General features: G+C 39.3%; 1 protein-coding gene across 3 annotated transcripts in view; it reads left to right on the top strand.

The window, feature by feature from the left end:
* LOC128367944 (LIM domain only protein 7-like) overlaps positions 1-7,221 on the top strand; it is a 47,135-nt gene extending 39,914 nt beyond the window's left edge. The window contains exons 20-30 of one of the 3 annotated variants that reach the window (XM_053328651.1): positions 60-167; positions 1,237-1,323; positions 1,730-2,133; positions 2,344-2,400; positions 3,088-3,137; positions 3,353-3,511; positions 3,930-4,110; positions 4,430-4,744; positions 5,428-5,536; positions 6,058-6,160; positions 6,250-7,221. In XM_053328651.1, the coding sequence (XP_053184626.1) occupies positions 60-167; positions 1,237-1,323; positions 1,730-2,133; positions 2,344-2,400; positions 3,088-3,137; positions 3,353-3,511; positions 3,930-4,110; positions 4,430-4,744; positions 5,428-5,536; positions 6,058-6,160; positions 6,250-6,272 (1,596 nt within the window). In that variant the 3' untranslated portion in view covers positions 6,273-7,221. The remainder of the gene's footprint in view (positions 1-59; positions 168-1,236; positions 1,324-1,729; positions 2,134-2,343; positions 2,401-3,087; positions 3,138-3,352; positions 3,512-3,929; positions 4,111-4,429; positions 4,745-5,427; positions 5,537-6,057; positions 6,161-6,249) is intronic. The other 2 variants (XM_053328650.1, XM_053328649.1) reach the window with 2 other exon arrangements.
* The last annotated feature ends 16,876 nt before the right edge of the window (positions 7,222-24,097 follow it).

Raw genomic sequence — 24,097 nt, 5'->3', positions numbered from 1 at the left:
TAAGATTGTATGTGCAGGCATGTGCATTCATGTTGCATGTCGGTCTTCTCTGTCTTTAGATACCTGTTCCGCCAATCACTCCTGCTTCCAGCCGCTGGTCCTGGGACCCAGAGGAGGAGCGAAAAAGACAAGAGAAATGGCAGAAGGAGCAGGAGCGCCTCTTACAGGTACATTAAGTTGTATTCATTTAGGTACAATGTTTTCTTAGCATTTACACTCGGTCTCCTATTATTAGGAACAACTAGTTAAAACGAATATAGTCTAAAATACTGTTGAGAATTTAATGAGGTGAAATGTTGCCTCAAGATCCATGTTGTACCTATTCTGGAGGTTTGGCTCAAATCACATGATCGTCTTCAGCAGATTGAGTTTTTCTAGTTCACTGAAGTGCAGTACTAGGTGGATGATGATGTATTTATGCTTAGCGGATGGTGGACATGATCAAATGCTCCAGAACAGCAATAAATGGTCTTTGTGGTGATTGGTATGTCAACTGCTGTTTCTAAGGTCAAGATTGATCTTTTTTCAACTTCAGTTCTCTAAAACAATTTCAACAACAATTATAAAAGAAAAAAAAAACATCTATGAAGGTAAGATTCATTGTAGGGCTGTTGTATTATACTGCATTCATTTTGGCTAAGTGACCTAACAAACTGGCAACTGAGTCTGCAGTGTATTAAGAAAATTGGAAATACCAAATGAAGCAACCCAACAATCCATTTGTTCCCCATTCTGGAAATCTGTTCCCTGACGCTGCACACAGCGCTCAAGTAACAGAATAGGATGCCCTCACATACAATAGAAACTGCTTCTTATAGGCAGCGCTCAGACAGCTTAAATGTAAAGCATCTATCGAGTGTCCAGCTTAAATATTGTAGAATTCTGTCAAACATTTTTCTCAAGGTCTATTTCTGGATTGAGATGAAAGGTGTACAAAGAACAGTGCTGATGTAGCCGGGAAGGCTTGTTACTCCTCCAGCCTTATTCCCTGTTGGATAAACGGCCTGATTTCATGACGTGCCAGGGAGACTTCCTGCCCAGGGCAAGCTTCTCTAGGTGTGAGGATGGTTAGGTAACATGTAGGCGAGCTTTGAGTTGAAATTATGTGGAAAATGATACAGCTATGCATGTGTATGTTTTTTCTTGGGTTGTTTGTTTGTTTGTTTTTTGGGAGGGGGGTGACTGTGTATATTTAATGGAATGACCTCTGACCTCTCTATCTACTTTTTCACCCAGGAAAAATATAAGCGTGACCAAGAGAAACTGCAGGAGGAGTGGCTCAAGGCCCAGCAGGACATTACCAAGAATGTAGACCAACAAGAGGTAAGGAAATTAATTTATTTTGAATGTATTATAGTCTAATACCTGAAACATCAACTGGAGAATATTAAAAGGGGACAATACGTTCTGACTCATTGCACTAAATTATGTAAATGTGTCCACAAAGCTTTGATAGTGTTGTTAATTGAGATTGCTGTAATTATGCAGCTATTATGTGGCCAGGCATGTGTACTTCTGGCTTTTCAAACACAGGCTCATTTCACATAAAGCACTGAGGGAAAGCGAGAGCAGAAGTCTGTCTGGTCATGTGATTATCCACACAAGACACACAACAAGTCTGGCAAAAGTCTTTCCAGCACATAGTTTTGCAACAAACTCCCCCCTGATTGGAATTTCAAAACCACAGTTGTTGCAGTTCTCCTTTTCTCACCTTCCTTTTCTCTGGCAGCCACAGAGCCTGGAGGTGGACAACTGCAGCACCAGCCCACTCTCGCCCCTCTCTCCTGTCAGCCAGCCCACTCCTCCTCCATGGGAAGAAGAAGAGAGAAAGAGGAAGGAGGAGCAGGAGCACCAAAGGGAGGCAGAGGAGAAGAGGAAGAGGGAGGAGGAGGAGCAGGAGTTCCAGCGTCTCCAGGAGGAGAGGAAGAGAAAAGAAAGGCAGGAGGAGGAGAGGAAGAGGAGGGAGGAGGAGGAGAGGAAGAGGAGGGAGGAGGAAGAGCTGCGATGGCAGAGGAGGAGAGAGGAGGAGAGGGAGAAGGAGAGGCAGAGGGAGAGGGAGGAGGAGAGGAGGCGACAGGAAGCTGCAGAGCAGCAGCGCAGAGAGCAGGAGAGAGCCTACGAGCAACAGCAGTGGTCAGTGGAGACAGTGTTCCCTCTTGTAAAACCTTACTCACATGTCTTCCTCATATGTCCCTCATGCTGATAACAACTCATGCAAATGTAAAACATAACATGCTTTACTGTCTGTGCATTAACACAACTCCAACTAACATGTTTGCATGTGCTTTGTCCTCCACCTCTGTGCTGTAACCCTCTCTCTCTGCACATTACCCTTCATCAAAGGGCTCGTGGCTCCAATGACTTTGCCAGTGTCAAGCCTGAGCTGTCCTTTGCAGACAGGTTAGTACAGGAGAGAGTGCAACTGCAGCTGCAGTCATACTCATGCTTCTCGTCATAACACTTATCAGCTAATAACTAAAAAGCTGTTCCTAAATACTTTTATGCAATACATTTTCCTCATGATTACAATGTTTCATAGTATTTCATAATATTAAAATAATGAGTAATAATGATAATAGTAAAGTGGAATAGGTTGTCTAAAAATAGGTTGACCTCCTAAATGAATAAATGTTTGTCCACATTTTTCAGCCCCAAGTTCACTTTTTCTGAGTTTGTTATGCCAATCTGTGCATCAGAGGTTATCTATGCAACACCAGAATTGCACCAAAACTGCCAAAGCAGTGTCTCACAATAAATATCCCTGCAAAAACAAGAGCACAAACAAGAACTCTTTGTCACATAACCTCTGAAACAGGAAATCTTGTTTTCTTCTTTTTTTTCTTTTGTCATTTTTTATACACATTTTCCAGCACTGGCACATGAAATTGGAAGTCCTCCAGCAAGTGCATTAGGTCTCTAGCTGAGATAGTGATTACCTGTGATTGTTCCTCAATCACCACTTACTTAATAACAGGGGTTCTATATGCAGTGATTGGTCTATCAAAATGCCTTTCACTTGAATATTATATATGTATGGTTTGGTTGTCAAAAAAAAATTCACTTAAATGTGTTTTGTTCATTTGACAGGGCAAAGTCCAGATCGACTCCCCAGCTGGATGAAGTGCCTCAGAGGAAAGGTCAGTTTAAGTGTTATTACAAGACATAGCCTAGTATTGTGAATGCAACAATGATAAAGTATCAGACCAGAAATATTAGGCCATGTCTATATCCTAAAGTTATGTCAGCACTGGCCTGTGTTTGTTTTCATACTGCTTGTTTTGTTTTTTTGTTTTTTTTAAAATGACGACCGTGTGTGCATGCACATATATTTTCGGCCTGCATATTACTGTAGGTGGGTACATGCAGCGGGGGGGCATGGCTCACTGGCTGCTGGAAGAGCAGTACAGGAGCACGCATGACACACACGCCCGGAGTCAGAGAGCTGCATCAGAGCTTGAGATGGAGAGGAGAAACATCCTCAATGCCATGAAATACAGAGAGCCAGAGAGAGGTGGGGTCTGCCCCTGACGCGCCGCTACTTCGTTCAATCAGTCAATCTGCTGTCATTATGAGCACTTTGATCAACTGATTAGTCAATTATGACATTCATCAAATCAAAACTTGCAGCTGTTTGATTAACAGCTCACCAGCCAAATGCTGAATCAATCAGTCAGCTGACCAGAAAATGACATGCAGCAAAACACATAAATGTATTGATTGCAGTATGATTTCTTTCAGGTTGCATCTGAACTTTTTTTTAAATTCAAACAATTTTCTAATCACAGGCTGTAGCAGATCCATCTGATTGTCAGACTTAATTGAACCCGACTTATGAAACACTGTCTCCAGTCTCGATCCACTTGTGACATCCCAGACACTTTTCATTTCACCCTGCATGTTTCATCTTTATCTCTCCTCTCTGACTGTAGTGACAAGCAGTGGAGCGGGTGAGATGAAGGGTCAGCAGTCCGCATCGCAGGCCGAGCTAGAGCGTCAGCAGATCCTAAATGAGATGAAGAAGAAGACTCCGCTGCTGACGGACAGCAGCTGGATCCGCCAGGGCTCAGTGACCGCCACCAACAAGGAGTCCAACATGTCACACATGCGCAGGTACACACACTTCCCAATGTACATACTGTAAGAGGCATCACTCAAAAGGACAAACTCAAACAGTGGGCAAACTTGCATCTCTGTTGTATGGTGAGGGTGCAGGGTTCACTAATGTAATGGTGGTTGGCTTAAGAGACTCACTAATATCCTGTGACTTTAGTCTGGCTAGCAGTCTGCCTTTGCCTCAACACATTTAGTTGTACCATTAGTGGATATTTCTTAATGCAAAAATTGCTATAACTGATACAGCTGGTAGCCAGACGGTTTAAATGCCTCAACTAACAGGCTAACATGGGTGTGGCGTGGGTTGGCTTTACAGAGGCGAGTCTCTTGACAACTTGGACGCCTCCTCCAACTCCTGGCGGTCATCATGGACACCCAGGAGCAACTCTCATATACCAAACTACACTCGGCCTCAATCTGCCCTCTCCGGCAGTACTTCTTCTTTTGGTGGTGGGTTAGGGGCACGGCCTGGCTCCTCCACTCTGCCCTCCTCCTACTCCATGGGCTCCCTCCGAGGCAGGGCAGGATCCCCCTGGTCCCAGCAGTCACCTTCCCTTTCACCCACTTCTCTGTCACCCACCACTTCTCCAGAGCCCACATCTGAGGGTGGTGCCCCTCAGCAGCGGAGCAGGTAAAATTAACAGCACTGCTTAACATGCCAAACAAACTGCCTCTAACATCTCACTGGTAAACTGGGTTGAAGACTTATTGTCTGGGTGGTGTTGTGGTAAACTGTAACTCTGGATTGGGAGTGGTAACGCTTTTTTTTCACTTGTTATACTTTGGAATAACCTTTATTATGCTGTTATATGATATTTGTGTTCTATATGATTTGCTCCATTAATTCACCCTTCACTCCAGACCAAACAGGTCACACTTTTTAAAAACTTTTACACTTTTACACACTGTTATACTTTCATACATATTCCCTGGTTAATTTCACTGTCATATACAGCAATGAGTCTCTTTTTCCAGTTGTTCATTATGTTTTTATATATAATAACCAGTTTAAAAAACAATTTTGTGACCAAAACACTGATAAACATTTTCCAGAACTAATTTTATGGAGCTAGAAGTTTATGTAATTTCAGCAGTAGACAACCGTTAATTATATTTAAAAAATGAAATAATTTTACAATAATTGGCCCACATCCGAAGCAAATACTAAGTTTTCAGGGGGGAAAAAAACATTCAGTCTGATCCTAGTGTATTCCAGTGTGAACATATGTTTGTGTGTTTGTGTGTTTGCATTCATACATGCATCATGTATGTGTGTTTGGCTCTCAAATCACAGCCTTGCATTTTGTAATCCAGGTCAGTGAGTGGCAAGAAAATCTGTACATTCTGTGACACCCCGCTGGGAAAGGGAGCAGCCATGATCATCGAGTCCCTTGGGCTCTGTTTTCATTTGGGCTGTTTTAAGGTGAGAGTTCAGCTCCTGTCGGCCACGGAGCACAACGGCAGCACTCCTCAGCCAATCCTCAACAAACTAACTGCAAAAAACTAACTCATTCCAGACTCTTTTTCTTTTATTACTAACCTGGTGAATAAGATTGAATTTAAGGTCCTGATGCCTTTACAGCTGAGCAAACTAGATTGTTTGTGATGCCAACAAGATCTTTATTTGTGCCAAAACTTGCAAACCAAACTAATCAACCCCTTTTCTTGTTTCTTTCTACCTATCCTTAATTCTGGCTGTTGAATCATCCTTGAACATTGGTCTTCACTTGAGGGTGGTGTCCTGCATCTGAACAGTGATCCTTCCCACTTTACCCAGTTTTTGTTGGTGTCCTCCCTTCATTTTTCTGTTTTTATGCATACAGTCAAGGGCCTTCAGTCTGTTTATCCTTATCCTCATTACTCCTATCGTGGACTTGGATATTTTTGGTTAAGTTTTGACAGGCTGCGTAGCTCTTTAACTTTTCCCTGTTTTAAACCCTTCAGTGTATTGACTGCAAGTCTGACCTCGGAGGATCAGAAGCCGGGGCCGAAGTCAGAATACGACACAAGCAGCTCTACTGTAACTCCTGCTACATGCGATTTAAAAGTGAGTTCTTGATCCAGTCGATTGACATCCGGATGTGTTGGGGTTTTTGTCTTTTCACTAATGTAATATTGCCATATGTTTTCTTTTAGCTGCCCAGCCAACCTCTATGTGACATGACTGTACTCCAGCAGATTGATGAAGAGACTACTTGTGACAACAACCCATAAACATTGAAGTGAACATTGAAGCCATAGCAAATAGCTGGGACTCCAACCTTGAACATACTTCCATTTATGATTCTAAAAAACTTGCTGATCATGTTTCCTTTTTTTTACAGTGTGATTGAGAGGGTAAGCTTGCAAAGATGTTATTTCTTTAATGTGTTTTTATCATATTAAGTATTACAGTTGTACAAAGTGTAAGGGTTCTGCATGCACCAGAGTTTTTCAATGTTTTAGTCATGAAACTAGTCAAGCGTTTAATTGTCTACTATTAAAGAAACAGATATTTCCAATGACCTTCCCTAAGGAAGATTTTAGAGATACTGGGAGAGGGTTCAAGGATCATCCCCTCTTGTTCAAGCTTTTCTTGCTAGCTTTGTGTTATTAACATTTTTGTCAACCAATGTATTCTTATAACGTCTATGTGCCTTTTTGTTTGTAACAGGGAGAAGTAATTAAGATTATTAGTAGTCTTTCAAAACTTATATTTAAAAAAATGGCTGCTTGGATATCACTTGTCTGGAGTTTTCGCTTATAGATGGAAGATTGTGCTCATAAGCAGGTTTCCATGTGAAGAATATATCATGCTGATTGGAATTGCAGCAAACAGTAACATTTGTAAATAAAATGACTAAATGCTCATCTCGTGTTTTTGTTTACTTTTTTTTCAACAGTGAAATTGCAATGATATTCCCATATATGATGCAAGGCATTTCCCGCCTCTGTAATCAGGAATCATTATACTCGTCGCTCCTGTCGGTCTGTCTATTTCTCTGTAGTGCCACAGTCGTACTGAAAGGAATTTCAATGAGCTTTTGTGCAAAAGTTCAGAGGACCTGCCTGCTCTGTGTTCTCCAAAGCCAATTTGTCATGCATATTTCATTCAGTGTGCATGCATTGCATCTGATTACACTTTGATAAGCTATTTTCTAAATGTATTCTGTCATTCTAGCTGTTTCATGAAATCATATCTGCATAAACATATATTGAATATTCATACACACTCTTGCCTGTTCATTTCGTAGCTCTCAAATGAATTTAAACAGCAAGGTACGAAATTGTCCTCATTTTCCACAAATGGAAATAAGCTCTATTGAAGTAATATATGGAAATAAGTCGGACCAAGCACAAATTGGCTTTGTATCTTGAGGTGAAGCACAAACAGTCCCTGGAGGCAGACATCTCAAATTCTTAGATTCCATTTTTAGATTTTTCTTGGCGCTCTCGTGGGAGAGAGATTTTAATCCTAATGCTTAGAAAACAAGCACGACCTGAATGGCGCCAAGCAGAACTGAGTGGTTGAGAAATATAAAACCTTTCAGGATAAGTATCCCATCTTTTTCCTTCAAAGCACCGCAACCAGTCTTTATGGAAGGCTTTGACGTGGAGACTCGAATGGCATGTGTGTCTGTGTCTGTGTCTATGTGCTGGGGCTTACAGGGAAACAGTACGCTTGACTGTTCAGAAGATGGAACACAGATGGAAAAGCTTAGATATGGCGGCTCTAACCTCCATCAAAAAATAATTCTTTACAGTTCACAGTCAGCTTCACTTTAATGCTCTCCCACTGGGAGAAAAGAAGTCTCAAAATCTTTGATTTCCAGTCAGGCCCATGTTAGGAACTTTTTACATTACAATCAACACACAAGAATGAGTCCAATAATAATTCTCCATTTCCACCCCACAGTTCTATTTTGAAGATTTTTATCTTTTTTCCCTGGCTGTAACTTGTGCTTGCCAGAAGGGGGCACTGTGGTCTAAAATTTAAGAAAGACAGCCCGAGATGATCTTTCAGTTGCAGCTTTTGTTTGCATTACTGAGCATGTCATTTAACATTATATACATTTTGAGTAATGGAGGTGCTGTGTGCTTGGATTTTACACAGTAAAAGTAATACAGATTTAAAAATGTATAATGCCGTAAGAGATTTCATGGTTTCTTTTTTTAATAAATTATAAGCGACACCAAATTTTGGCTTTGAACATTATCATTAGCTTGGCTGTCATGCTTGGACAGTCCTTGCATCCTTAATGAATTTTATCTCTTAATAAACACATATTTGACTCTTTCCTGACCTCCAAGTAGTCCCTGTTTGCTTTAAAGACATCTAAGCACAGCCGCCTGCCATTTGCCATTTAGAAGGAATGCTTTTCATACTTAAGAGAAGCCATCAGGCATTAATTCACCTGCAGCCTGAACTGATGCTATAATTACTCATGTAATTGCTGACAGCGTCTCAGCGGACCTGTTGCCATGGCTTGCAGGCACCATGCATACAGCTTGAAGCTCTAACATTAAATTTTACATTAAAGAAAATGGACTTTAAGTAAACCTGTATATTCCCAGCACACCAGATGAATCTCCAAGGCCACTTTTTCAGGTGTGGTTGCATACTGTACATGTATTCGGAATTGTCAGGTGAGAACCTGTTACTGAGATCAAGGTGCAACAGTTTAGTCAATAACTGAATATGTGAATAGTTTTAATGTAGACATATAACATGATACAACCTTATAATGTATTCATGTAAGCTGTCCTTACTTTTAACTTACGACAACAAAGACTGGACTGGATCGATGAAAAATCTGCAGCTATTGGAAACTATTTGAAAAATGTTAATAGCTGAAGCTGAATGTGGTGTAAATGTAAATTATAGTAAATGTCCAATATCTTGCAAAGCCATACCGTAGTGGCTATTGAGAGGTGTATGGATTTTTGCCGAGCAGGTTGTACAGGTAATCCATATCCATACATTATAGGCTCTCATGGTTCAATCTTTTTTTTTTTTTTAATCATTACTTTTGAGCAACACTTAAATCTTTAAATTGATACTTGTTCCTCCTGGAGCTGCCTGTAGTGAATATTCTACATAAAAGTGTTCAGTTACATGCAGTGGCTACTTGCAAGTGAATCATTTTTGATGGATGGCATAGGTGGCTATCAACTGTTGATTATCAACAGATAATCACCTCTCTTCCACAGACATGAAAACATTTTTTCAAACTTGTATCCTATTGAGATATCGATCTGTGACCTTTTGTTCAATGAGGAAATGATCAGCCTAGATCCCTACTTGTTCTCATTACAAATGCTGACTCTAATCCCTGACACACAAAAGGGCAAAACTCATTCAGGAGAGATTCAACCTTAGTGTGGAGGTGTTTAAAAAAAACTTCTTCAATTCATTTGATGATTGGAAGCTGACTAAAGTGAATATGACAAGTTCACAAGATCAGGTCAGTTTTCTGTAAACGATCATCAAACATGACTCATCGTGAACTATACTGTCATGTTCCTTTACTTGTGTTTTTGACACAGGAGGACATTTTTCTCTTACATTTTCAAAAGCACTGTATCTGTGCGGGAAAACAGCCCAACAACCAAGAGAATTATTCATCCAGTTGCTGGTTGGAACCCTGGGAAAGGAAATAAAAAAGATGTTCTTTCTTCCTCTGTGTGCAAGACATGTTATAATCAGGAACAAGAACATCTGCAATTTCTCTCTGTGACCTTAAAGAGTTCTCAGATTTATTTTCATTCCTCCAGTTAGTGGCCGTGGAGGGAAAAATATCACTGGCAACAAGATGCTGTGGACTTGTTTTTTCAGTTGATGGGGAAGAGAAAAAGAGAATTGGAACTGTTACACGGATTTGAAATGATAAGACTGCACGGTCACTGTGCAGTCTGGGGAACCCTGATATACTTGATACTTGAGACTGCATTATGCCTAGGGTGACAGGGGACCAAGTTTTCTGTCTTCATATTAATTCATCCTGCCCCAGTGCTATAGCTGAGAATGAGCTGGAATAATGATTCTCTGTTAAGCATTCCCCACTCTTTATCTGGTGTTTTTGTGTTTCAATCAGGAGAAGATGAACAGAGGAGAGCAATAATTTGTTGAGAGTCCTGTTATTGTTAATTACGAGCCAAGCAATGTGCACACGTTTTTAATATGGAGCAAAGAATGAAATCAGAACACTATCACACAGTAAGTTGCATCTGCTCCAGCATTATCCCGACAGGAAGACAGGTGCGTCAGATGTTGATGCAGTATATTTAGTTGCATGTTACTTACAGCCCAATTCAGTCATACAGAACAAAGTTGAACTTACTTTTTACACCAGCAGGCATGCTGGTAGACTTCGAAAGCTGTATGAATCCACTGATGGGAACTGCAAAGCTTGTCTTTCTCAAACTGACAGGGACATCGTACTGATCCTCAGCACAAACTGGCACCACCTCATCTTTAACTCCCATTACCCCTGTCTCTGTACCCAACCCCTTGTCATCATTTGTCACCCAGGATGGAAGTTAATTGGAATTTTATCAGAGGGAAACTTAAAAGAGAAGATTACACACTCTCAAATCTGCCCTTCATTTGATGTCAGGAGATTTATTTTGCTGTTTGCACTGCGCACATACAAAGACAGACTGGTGGCATAGATGTCCTGTTTGTACCTGCCACCCACAACCTCCAGCTCACCCATCAAACACCCGTCAGCTAATAGAGAAATGTCTCCTACTACTCAGCACTTTATGTCTTTGTATAGTTGTCATTTTGGCTGTTTGCAACATTTACAACATTTGCCAAGTGTAGTAAAAACATCACACACAACCAAAAAACATATTACTACCATGCATCCCAACTATTCTTTTCTTTTTTCTTTTTTTTAATCAATTTAGTATGGGGTTATGGCTCAGCAAAGGGTTGCTATGTGTCATAACATATGTGTCTCATATCACATACTTTGTACACTATGTACTTAGTTGTGTATACGATAAGCTAGTTAGAAAGCTAGTATAGTATTCACGTTATAGTTAGCCTTACCAAATTATTAAAGACTGCTAAATTAACCCAAGAAATTGAATGATGATTTATATGTGACAACAGTATAGTGGTATTAGTGCAAAAAAACACAGTATAATTCATTTGTATAATGCAGCAATGTTCACCATAGTAACAATGTCAGACAACCAACGAGTGACATATAATGAGTGAGATATAAAGTTATGTCACTCTTACACCAAAATGAAGCATTGAGTTAGTTCATGCAGGACACAGAATACGCCCCAGCTGTAATCAGCAGACAGCCACTGATTGAATCAGCAAACCTTATCAGTCACGCACCAATCACAGCCATTCTCACAACAACGTGGTCCCTTCAAATGTGACTCCCACCTACACCAACCTTGCTACTTCAACAATGTTGCTCACTGTTGCTTCTGGCAAAGCTTGCCTCCACCACCCCAGCCTCCACCTTTCTGGTTCTTGGTCCCTTCATGGCTCAACAGTCTTTTGGCAAGTCATGTCTTGCTTTCAGCGGACTCTGTGGGGAATGCGCTCCCTGTTTTAGCTCAGCATGCTGCTAGCTAATCCATGTCTTAAGTCTTTTTCACATGTTGATGTTCTAATAAAAATCAAACATCAGAGCCAAGACTTTGATGTTAAACATTATTCTTGGCTCATGCAAATAGTGAGGTTCAATGACATGTACATTGTCAGGAACAAACTGGGTAGATAGTAAACATGGCAGGGACTCTGGGGAGGCAGAGGAACGTGAATATGTCTCGGTTCTCTTGGACTGTGGAAAAAGAGGAGAAACTGGAGTAGTTGTGGAGTGAACAAGAGTGCCTCTTTAACATGTCCCCACATTTGTATCACAATAGAGTGGAGACGTGTCCACATTCTGTGGTGTCTGGTTTTTGGCTGGTTTCTCAGAACAAAACACTACACACAATGGCAGCTGTGGCCAAAAGCTGCTTCTGTTTCTGCTTTATTGTTCAACAGTTTTTCCTCTTGTAACTTTCCACAAGAAAGATAGCGGGAAATAATCTCAAAAATAATCTAGTTGTCATCTTGCAAATAGTGACACATCTGTGACTAAAAAATCAGTGATTTAGAACATAGTCTTAAGATGTGAGAGGGTGTCAGACAAAATGTATTCACTTACATGGTACTTATTATCAAAATGAATTACAATTACATTACTTTACTAATTACTTAGCCCAGCTCTGTCAAAGGTGTCATTTAAGGAACTTCAAAGCCTCTACAACCACATTAAGTGTAATGTGTTTTGCCCATGCAGAAAAGAAACAGTGGTTTAACAAGCTGTCAGCCTTCAGTTTGGAGGTATTAACTGACCATCAACTGCCAGCTTAACATTATCCCAAACCAGCTGAGAAGACACAACACACAGAGACAACTTTGGAGTTACCCAGAGTCAGAAACAAATATGACAAACAGGCCATCCACCAAATTGTCAAAGTGTCACTGGGATGACTAACTGTAATTGCTAGATTTCAAATTGCAATCTTACTCCACGGTACAGAAAAAGTTTACAAATTACAACATTTTACAAAGTAACAATTGAGCTGGTAGGTAGATTTTCCCCCCGTTTCCAGTCTGTATGCTAAGATAAACTAACAGGCTGCTGTCTGTAGCTTCATATTAAGCTGACACACAGTTATATATAGTCACAACATTACCAATGGAATTACATCAGGACCAACATCAAATTACAAAAATTTAAATGGGTGGACAGGTAAAAACAACAACAACAACAACAACCCAACAATAAACAATCTAAGTTCATCTAAACAGTGCAGAGAAAAACTATACAGTAGGGCTCAAAAGTCTGGGATCACTTTCCCATGGGAAAATGGTCTCATACCATATTTTGCTTATTTAATTTGCAGTCCTGTCTCTACGAATAAGGCTTAGGGCAACAATTTCCTCTTTTGTCTTTATTAAAGATTTGGCCTTTAGCTTTTTGTAGATTCTTGAGATATAAAACATAGCAAACTGTTCCAAAGAGATATGGCTCTATACATTACTGTTTTGAGTAGCATGATATAACCTGCCTTATTTGATAACTGTGTGTACTTAGCTAACATAATAGACCATATCTTAACCTATCTTCAACTCTCAAACAAATAAGCGTGTTTCCCAAAATGTCTACTATTCTTTTAAAGGCCTTGCACACCCACACAGGTGTTTACATAATACTCTGACTGATTAGACCTATAATCAGCATGAAGCTGGGTGGATATGCTTGGATGTACATGATGTCACAATATTTGATGGACCAATAACAGTGATAAAGGGGTACTGTAAGTCGTCCTACCCCAACAAGTGAGTACTACAGTAACTGGAGTGTCAGGAAGGAGTCAATCAAGCTAATTTGTATGTTTCCTCTTTAGAACAAGTCTTATCTGGCAACATAAGTGCACCTTTGTGTACTACAGATGTGTAGGGGCTAAAATAAATCTAATTTGTTGATTGTCATGATGTACGGTATAAGAATTAGTAACCCACTTTATTCCAGTTATAGAGCAACTGAAGCTTATGCTGTCATTTTGTTTTCCAAACCTTTAATAAAGGCAAAAGAGGAAATTGTTGCCCTGTTGAATAAATAGAAATTAAATTAAACTGACATTTTTGTGAATTAGATAATTTAATGCTAGATTTCATGGGAAAATGTAGCCCTTTAATGATGCTTTAGAGCTGTGGTTACGTAACAAGATCACGTTCTGGTTGAAAAAATTTATATGCAGCTTTGAGAACTATCAAACCTCTGTGTCATATACACTGAGCAAGGGCAAATGATGTGGGAATGAGAGTATGTACTACTGTGTGTGTGTGTGTGTGTGTGTGTGTGTGTGTGTGTGTGTGTGTGTGTGTGTGTGTGTGTGTGTGTGTGTGTGTGTGTGTGTGTCGGTTGAGGTATGCTGAGGATCAGAATTGACAAAAAAAGAAGCAGGGTTGTTAAATTCATTTCTGTCAGGATAGTGTCACACTCAGTCTTTGTGCCAAAGGGAGATGTGGAGAGTGTCTGTGACTGTGCATGAGTGCCGCTCATTCACCACTGGATGTTTTAATGCCAGGACCCAGCTTTATTCCACATTCACTGTCTGTCTCTCTCTTTGACTAACCATATAAGCTGAAGAGTATATGTCTATGTATTACTTTTCATCAATTTATATTGGAATACATACTTAAGAATATGTACTTTGCAACCTGTTGAAATATTGCAAATAACTAGTGAATGGCAGTCACATTAAATGCACAATCTGAGGTAAAACAAAAGAAACAAACAAAAAAAAACTGTAAATGAGCAGTTCATTTATGAATTTATCTACTTTGTTTTAATCCTTCCTTTTATTTGTCCTCTTTTTTGTGGAACTCCAACCACTTTAGGCAGAATAGTCTGTTATGCAGATTATGTAATGACTAATGTTGAGTTCAGTGTAACAGACTATTTTGTTGCCAGGTTTTGAAAGCCAGGATAATGCAGTAGGTCATGTTTTATGAGGTCGATTACCCAACTCGTTTCATACACATATAAAAATTATGACCACGCCTTAACACAAAGCCATACTCATTCACACAAGTATTGATCCAACCAGAACTTCTGCCCAAATATGCCCCTCGGGTTCTTTAAAATCTCAATTGCAATTGTGAATTATAAACCTTTTTTCAACAGCTTAGTTAGATCTGCTCTGAGGATCATTCCTACAGCTGCAGTCAGTGAAAGAAAATGTAGTAAAATGGATAGATAAGATACTTCTGATTGTCTTTCTCCTTTCTTTGGCCTGACATCCTCTTAAACCAGAGTAACATAGTTCTACCAGGATGATCAAGTTGTTCCATGGCAGAGGCAGAAGTATGTTTTTCACTCTTTTTTATTTTTTGATTTGTGTGGAACATTGCTTTGATGATGTGTGAAGACTAGACCGATGACACATCAGTTTGAAGCATATTTTTGTCTGTGCATCTTTTCAGAGCTGCAGATGTCACATCCAAAAAGCAGCACTTTGTGTGCCTGACTGTGACTCTGCTGACTGACATACAGTAGATGAGTTATCTCCACCGTGTGTGTGTGTGTGTGTGTGTGTGTGTGTGTGTGTGTGTGCATCTGTATATGTGTGTTTAGAGACCAATATAAATTGTGTGTAGAGTGTAACAGAATTTGGACGTTTAAAACATAAATTGATGGTCTCAAAATATGTTTGAACATCATACGTAGGTAACTGACCTCTATTAAGAAGCCTTAACTGAATTGTTGTTTTTCTTGACATATTTGTGTTTATAGATTTTTTTTTTCGCACTGATGAGTACGTACTAAACTCAATGTGCCATGAGAGTCTGTGATGTCTGATTTTGTTAGATTGTGAAAAATCAAAAGGAGAGACACACATTTTGAACATACTGACAATGACTGAATTCAAGAGATAAAAGCAAAGATTGATCCTCATCTTGTGCTGAAGTCTGCACTGACTTCCTGAATTTACTTGTAGCCTTGACTTTGTGTCTCCATGAAGAAACACAAGCCTGTGGAGTGATTAGACTCCTGAAAGGCGGCAGGGCAGTCAAGATGGGACTTTATTGTTGCCACAGCAGCAAGCGGGCAATATTTTATCTGAAAAGCATCACTAGAACATGAAGCTGTCAGTCCAGTCTTTTGTTTGTGGTCCATTCAACATCATTATCTCCCTTGCAGAGCTGTAATTACAGTATGGTGAATAGCTTTCCAGAACCCATCATTTCCTGCACTGTAAGCTTCTTGTTTTGTTCGCGCTACAACAGAGGAGCTGAGCTATTGTCAATATATCGAAATATTCATTTTCATGACGGCAACACTGTAGAGAAGCTTTTGTACCTTCAGTGAACCGAGAATAAAAATGTACGTCAATGAGAACTCTTTGGATGAAATAGTCCAGACAGTGTCTGACATGTCAAAGTACTGACCTCAGCTGCACTCACTGTGAATAGCAGTGTGTTTTACACCCATATAGGTAGATTTAAACCTCAACACTTTTATTTAAAACAACGTAGTCTTTAGATTTTCTACTGTCAGACTTTGACTAATTTAATTTGGAGTTTAAGGCTGCATTTGGGGGAGTTCCAATTTCTAGGGCTTTGGCCCTGAAGTCCCAAGCGTACACAATGTTAATACAGCAGCTGCTATCTTCTTCATACTTGACTGCAGGCCCGGAGGGAATGAAGCTGGAGCTGGAACAGGGCACCCCTTAGGGATTGCTCCAGAGCCCTTGCTCCTAAATCACTGTTCAACAATTTGTTTGCTTTGGATGAATGCTCATCACTCCAATTCACACTCTGAAGGCTCTTTGTGGAGATAGGAAATACAATTCCAATAACTTTGCCACTCATATTTTTTTTAATTCAATACAAATATAAAATCTTACTCTCATTAAACTTAAACTTGACATTACAATTCAAGCAAAGGTAAATAAAAGTCTTTCCACCGTAGGGGAAAAGGTCATTTCTGTGCTCTCTGTTGCATTTTATTAGTCTGTATGCCCTGTCTCACTTTTCCCTGAATCATATGCAAGCCATACTCTGATGAATTCATGTCCCTGAGACCATGTTGTCTTGATTAAATACTGGTACAGACATAGGGCTGCAGCTATCAATTATTTTAGTAATCAAATATTCTACTGATTATTCCATTAATTAATCGAGTAATCGGATGCCAATGCTAACATGACCTCATATTGTGTCCGTTCTGTGGACTAAATGTTTTCTGCTGAGATGCTGAAGCATTGATGTTATAAATTGTTGTAAGGTAGTTCAGTTTAACAGACGCCGCTCACAGTTTATGTTTCATTTAAGCTTGAAATGATCCCAAACTTTGGACACTTTCTGTTATTTATATTAACTTATAAAATAGAAAAAAAGGTCTGTGAAATCGCAAGTAGCAATGAAATATACCTCACCAAAAAACTGTACTGCAAAAACAAACATCATGTATTGTGTATTTAATCAAGCAAGCAAAGTTAATGTTCCCTGATTTGACTGTCTGAAAAATGCCATTTTGGCGTCAGAATGCACAGAAGATATGTGGCTTGTGAAAAATGGATCCAGTATTCACTTCAGTGACTAGGGGGTGAAAGTTAGTCATCTAAAGGGATGGGACAATGGCAAAGCCCACGTGACACAGATATAGGAAATGTCTCTACATGTGTCGTCTTCTATTTAAACTGTCTCTGGTTCAGTTCAGTTCAGCTTCACAGACATAAAAGAAAGATAACTCAAAAGACTGTATGCCAAAGAATTGATTTCATGCTGCTGTTGTTGACTGTCTATGGTGGTCTATGGTTGCACTATTGGTGGTAGGCAAAGTCAATGGCTACTGCTCCTCTTTGCCTATGGGTGTTAGTAGTGCAATTAGTCACCTAATTACCTTGTTGATTTCAGACAACAGCATTACAGATGCAAGTAGACTAACTCTTGTGTGTAGTACATGGGGAAAAGCCATCCAACAGGGCCATGGTCCCTAGCTTCAAAGCCATCTACAGGTCATAATTTCTAGACAAGAAAAAAGACTATTTTGTTTGTTTGTGTGATCACACTGAGAAACAGGCAACTTTGATGAGGAAGTCCATAAAGGTCTCTGAGAGAGCTCTCCTATACAACTACTTAGCAGCTGAACTCAGTCAAATCAAAAAAGCCACACACTGTGACAGAGACGTTAATATGCAAAGCCATTGTGAGCATGAAGCTTGGCTCAGATGCTCTCAAAGAAATGGCCAAACTTCCCCTCTCAGATAACATGATTGCCAGAAGCACTGATGACATGTCTGCAAACATCAAAAGTATCATTTTGGAGAAGATATGTTCCAGTGGGAAATTTGCATTAATGAGTGGATGGCCATCAGTGAACATGCACAACTCTTGGCCAATCATCTGATTGGGTTAGGGACCCATACAGCTCAGCAGTAGTTTACAGAAAGGACATTCTTGTGGAAGCAAGAGCAAAGAATTGAAGTGAGACAAAACCACAGCTTAAAATTGAGCTATGCTGATCTTTGGCCAGTTTCTGGTTGAGTGCTACCAAGGAGTTTCCAATTGTGGCAAACAGAACTATTTAAACATTGTTCCCATTTTCCACAACATATCTATGTGAGCTTGGCTTTTGCTATGAAAAACTAAAAACAGAGAAAGACTGAGAGCAGTCACAGAAGAACTCCATGTGCTCCATTTGTCAATTCCTGCCAGGATATCTGCTTTGTGTTCATCTCAACTGGGCAAGGTTTTTGCACTGAGAGAGTTAGGATTAGTACTTGTGATATTACGTACAATGATAGGCTGCTATATTTAAATATGTAGCATTCTTTTTGGGTTTCTTTCTTTTTTTTTTTTTTTAACTTACTTTACTTACCAATGCACAAAAAGGTGGAAAATCACTGCTTTAGTCTGATAAACCTAACCACAAATTCCAGGGTTGGGAAACAAAGTGATACTCAGACCACCAGTTGCCCCCTAGCTGCTCCCCCTCCTTTATTGCCTGTTTGCAATCCAGCCATTGCCTCTGTTCATCATTAAACCCCGTAAGTGCTCCAAAGTTGTACACAAGGCAAAGAGAAAAGCTGAGCTTATTAGAGTGTTTGGCTTGTTAACTTGCTAATGGCCTGGGTGTTTGCTGTAGGTTATCATGAGAACATCACTTAGGTCCATTTGTCTCTTAACTCAATTTCATGCTCTCCTGAGCTGATACTTTATGTCCTTAGGAGGAGGAGATTTAAAGCGGTTTGATCAGGGTGGATCACGTCTTGGTCATGCACCCTTCATGTGCAAATACGGTGGGGAGAAAAAACACCAGTGGAAATACCACTGTCAACCTGTGCACACCTTAGATCCTCTAAAGTTTTGACACATAATGCTGCTGTGGTGCAAATTTGACTTCTTCCCCTTGTATCCTTAACAGTCTGACTGGATATAGTTTACCAGTGGCAGCAATTTAAAAAAAAGCATTTATGCACATTACAGTGTGTACAATACAAATATGAATTTACAGATGTAATTCTGTCACATCTTACACCTTTGATCATTGTTTTGTAGTTGTAAGTATATACTAAATCTAGTCTCATCTACAATTATGTATATGAAAGTTATTACATAAATATATATTTAACAACAAAAACTGAAAGCTTTAACAGATGTTAACATTAACACATTTTGCAAAAAAAAAACGTAAGTTGTAATGCAAATGTCATATATTTAACAAAAATTACTCACAAATATGATGACTGATGTATTTATGCATGTACAGCCCACGTTGCATTCCCCACATACTACATTATTTGTCTCATATGTGACACATTATCATATGTGGTGTTTTTTTCACTGACACTCTGTGCTCTAAAGGTTCTGATTTGCTGCTCATGATTAAATGTAGCTATGGGGCTTCAAAACTAAATACCACCACATGAAATCTTTATAGTCTTCATAGCCTTTTCACTGTTGCCATGGTAACCATAGATGCAATATTCCTGTCTGAGCCTCTTTGATTTTCCATTTTTAGTAAGATATTAACAGGTTTTTCTGCCATATCTTCCCAGTCACTCCACAATCTACAGCATATTTTCAAACGCTTACATTTGACAAATAAAACATCTTCTAGCAACAACTGAGTTATTTCTTGTGATATCAGTTTCTGTAGTGTGACATTCCCCAAGCTCTTTTCAAATTATTTTGGAGAATAATCCCCTTTCATAATTAACAACACCTCTATACTGGGCAGTTTTGATAACACCCACTTCTCATTGTAATGCAAGCCACTTGAGGATGTTAGTCTGAGCATGTTCCTCCAAACCACTGATTGATTTCCAAGGGCTTTGTCTCTTTATGGCTCCATATGAATCACACTGGCTATTTCAGGCTTTCAGATCTGGTGTTATATTTCCACGAAGCTTGCTTTTGTTCAATTTTAAGGGACAGGGTGGACATCTTGGGAAATCATTTGTTTTGTTTTATTGCCAAGAGTTAAATGAGAAGATCAGTTCCATTCATATACAGTCATATATCTGCAGTGTTCCCCCAGGTAGACTGCTTTGGGGTGATTGGTGGATGTGGTCAGGGGTGAAAGGGAGTGACAAAATTTTCAATTCAACAAACAAGATATAATTGTGTTTTAAAGAAGGGTTTTAGATTTGCTATTTGATTTTAATTTTTTACTGTTGGACACACCCAGGTTAGCTGATTTCCCATAATTCCAGTGAAGCGAACCAACTGCTGACTTAGTGGGGATTCAGACCAAAAACAGCCATGTATTAAAAACACTACAGGGCTGAGCTGGTGAAGATGTGCTCTTTAAGATAAGTGAGTCAATGAAATACAATCCAGGAAGTCCAGTTGGAGTAGCAGACCAATGCATTTAAAGGTTTATCACAATGCCAAAACACTACACAATGGACTTCATCCATGAACATTTTCGTATTCTTACCCTAAAACTCTTGACAAACTGCCTGAACTCATTCAGAAATCACTCGTTTCAGCCCGATAAATGAACACCTGTTCATGAGTAGGTGCCCATTTGTGAGATTTGATCATTAGCATTACTATTGGCCCAAAAATTGCCATATAAGATGAGCTTCATTTACAAAAAAGTTCCCAAAGACAAAAACAAAAAGTCACAGCTTCAAGTCCTCCTTTCAGAAATCAGTAGACAAACATATAACAAATATATCAGTTTGAGATTTAGGGGACCCAAATCAATTAGAACATATGAATTTATGTAAATAAAGAGTGAATGCTAATTTAAGTGCTAAAAAATGAATGTCTTTCTAAAGTAAAGTGCTCCGTGATAGGAGTTGGTCAAGAGATGTGACAGTCATAGAAATATTACAGGACTGAATATTATAGCCTACAGGTGATGTTACACAGTCAGCTGCAACAGGAAATGATACTGAACAGAGACCTGTAGAGAGACACAGTGGCAGTTGCTGTAGTGAGTGGGGTTTCTAAAAACTACTGTAATGTAGAAATTGCCAATATATGCTAATAAAAGTCATAAAATAAAAATTTAAAAAACTCTTTCAGTCAATTGGCAGCCATGATAATAACTAATGACAAATGACAAATGATAATGATAATGACAATGGTAAATAGAATATTAACTTTGCATTAAGTTTGTTTTAGATATTTGTTTTTTGTTAATTTCATCACCGTATTTTAACTCCAAATTAGGTAGACTATAGAAATATGACATTCAAATCCACAAGAAATATGTGCATGCTCATTGGCTGACACATCACCTTTCTGGATTACCTCATGTTATTTTGCAGCAAAAGTTGTGCCTAGTTCAACATTTTTGCCGAACAGCCTTGTGTTGTTTTTCTGGTGCCCTCTGCTTTGGTACCCCAGCTGCATCAAAAGACCATGATATGAATGAGGGCACTGCATAGTGGAATTAATGGAACAAATTGAATCGAATAAAACATATACAAGTGTTTCCCAAAAAGTTCTCCTTTAAAACACTAAAAGATGTGTAAAGTGCTTAAAGTCATATATTTACAGTTTACAGCCAAGTAACCACAGTAAATTCCCTTCATCAGAAATGTGTTCATGTTTGAAGCAGAGCAACATTAAAGGTGGTAGTGTAGATAATGTATTGTCGTGTTTGTTTGTTGTTTCATCTCACGTTGTTCTTTTTTCTGCTGATTAATCCTCCCATGCCCTTTAGTAATCTCTCCCAGCCAGCCTGATTCCTGACTGAAGAGTGGCAGCTGTTGACCTCTAGTATGGAGATAGATTTAACTGATTTGAGAGGGTTGAATTTTTTTTAATTGTAGGTCATGCCAAAGCAGCTATTTGCTTATTTACCAGCTGGAGCACAGCTGCCATCGCCAGCAATTCTTCCGAAACACCACCCCTGGTCTTCCTGACAAACCCTCCCCAATCTAATAAGTAATCAATACCACTAATATGCTATCCCATCTGGCCTCATCCTGCCTACAGAATGTCTTGCATGGGTCAATGACTGCCAAGGTAGCAGGAGCTTAGCTGGCTTAGTGTGCAGGATGAGATAGAAGATCCACCCTGGGTGAAGTTGGTTACTTATCTTAAACTTGTATGAACCTGGTGGGGGGCCAATAGGAAACCATGCTGTCCTGCGCTTCATTGGAGATCAGAGCTCAACTGGGGCATGAAGTTACAGACACATCTGTTCTCTGCTAAGTATGAAAAAAAGGAATGAAATAAATAACAGAATTGACCCTCTTTGACCCACAAGTGGGCTTTCTTTTACTCAGCTGCACCTGAAGCTGGCATGTTTTTCAGCCAACAAAAGGTTTTCTTCTTTTATCTTCAGAAAGGTTTTGCCACTGGAAAAACTGCATCAGTATGAGAATCATTCATGTTAAAAACAGGTTATGTAAATCAATACACAATATGCTGTATATTATCAAATTTTACAATAGCTGCTGTTAGTCGCTTATGAGAGCGTCAATTGCTTGCCTCATTTGCTGGCACTATTAAGCCATTACATAATTTCTTTATTATATAATTGTTCTTGTTCCCTAATGGCATTACTGGAGAGGGAGCCAAGCTGACAGCCAAGTACCAGTCAGGTCTGATTATACCTGTAAATCAGTATGAATATCCTATCATGATCCAATGAAAAAGTCAATTGCAGAACCCAAGATATCTTTGCACATTGCTGATAATCATGCCACTGCAGCACGATTTGGTCCTGGATGAGTCACTGTAATGAATCTTAACCTACTTCTCCATTTCAAAGCCATATTTGTGATTTATCACTTCACCGTTCGCAATCAATAGTTCATGGCTGAATGTATGAAGGATCAAGAGTTTCCCTTGTTGAAACGATTTCCTGTTACAACCAAAGGGTACCTTGAGACATGTTCAAATAGAAGAAAAGTATTTTTTTTCCACTCCATAATACAAAGGCTCTTGCATTTGAAACTTGAAAAGACAAGATAACTTACAGCAATGCTAAAAAAACAACCCAAAAAGCAAAACATGACCATGCCTGGAAAACATTTTCACAATAATATGAACCAAATAATTCTAGGTCATGCTGGGTCATTCAATATGACCTGAATAAAAGGGAAAAAAAGGACAGGAGATGAACCAACATTGCTTGCAACACTCTAAAAGAATTGCACTTGGAAACAGAGGCCGGTAATTAGGTCCCTACAAATTCAATTGACTTCCACACCAACTGAAACAAGCATCAATTATAAGGGCTGAACTGCACAGTACATGGGTCAGTCCACGATAGAAGTGGATATTAATTTAGCTTGAATCACCAACTGTTTCCTCTAGTTGAGCTGTTGTCAACATTAAAATAGTGCCGAGACACAGACTGAGGACATATTCCTCCAGGAGCTTCATACTCATTCCAGCGCCAGACAAACAACAACAAAGGAGGTTGACCAGAGAGTGCTGCAACATCAAAGCAGGTTTGGCTGGCACACACATCCTGTGGATACACACACACACACACACACACACACACTCAACTGCAATATTATGAATGTAAAATAATATGAGAGGAAATATCAAAAGAGAATGGCATGAAGATTTAACATAAATCCTTACCTTTATCAGAGTTGACCTCTTTATAATTCAGTTTTCTAGATTTTATATATTTATAGCTCCTCATTTTAGGAAATATGCTCTTATGTTTTGTTAACTGAGAAGATGCCACTCACACCTCTATGCAGTAACTGTTGAGCTACAGCCAGGAGACAGTTAGCTTAGCAAGTTAAAAAAGCAAGTATAGGAAGGAACAGCAAGCCTGACTTTTTTCAACCAAGCTAACTCACTGGGTTAATGTTAATGTTAGCTGATGAAATGTTCCATTTCAGCCAACAAAATCAAGGGACACTGACTAAAAATGGCTTCTTTTATAAGAAAATATTGTGAACTTCTGGAATCAAATAGAGCATACTGCAGTGTAGCAACAGTAACTAAGGAATTGTGGCTTAGAAATGGTTCCTTTTATGTGGC

Source organism: Scomber japonicus, chromosome 11, assembly GCF_027409825.1.
Source record: "Scomber japonicus isolate fScoJap1 chromosome 11, fScoJap1.pri, whole genome shotgun sequence".
Classification (NCBI taxonomy): Eukaryota; Metazoa; Chordata; class Actinopteri; order Scombriformes; family Scombridae; genus Scomber; species Scomber japonicus.
This window is presented reverse-complemented; position numbering and strand designations above follow the sequence as displayed.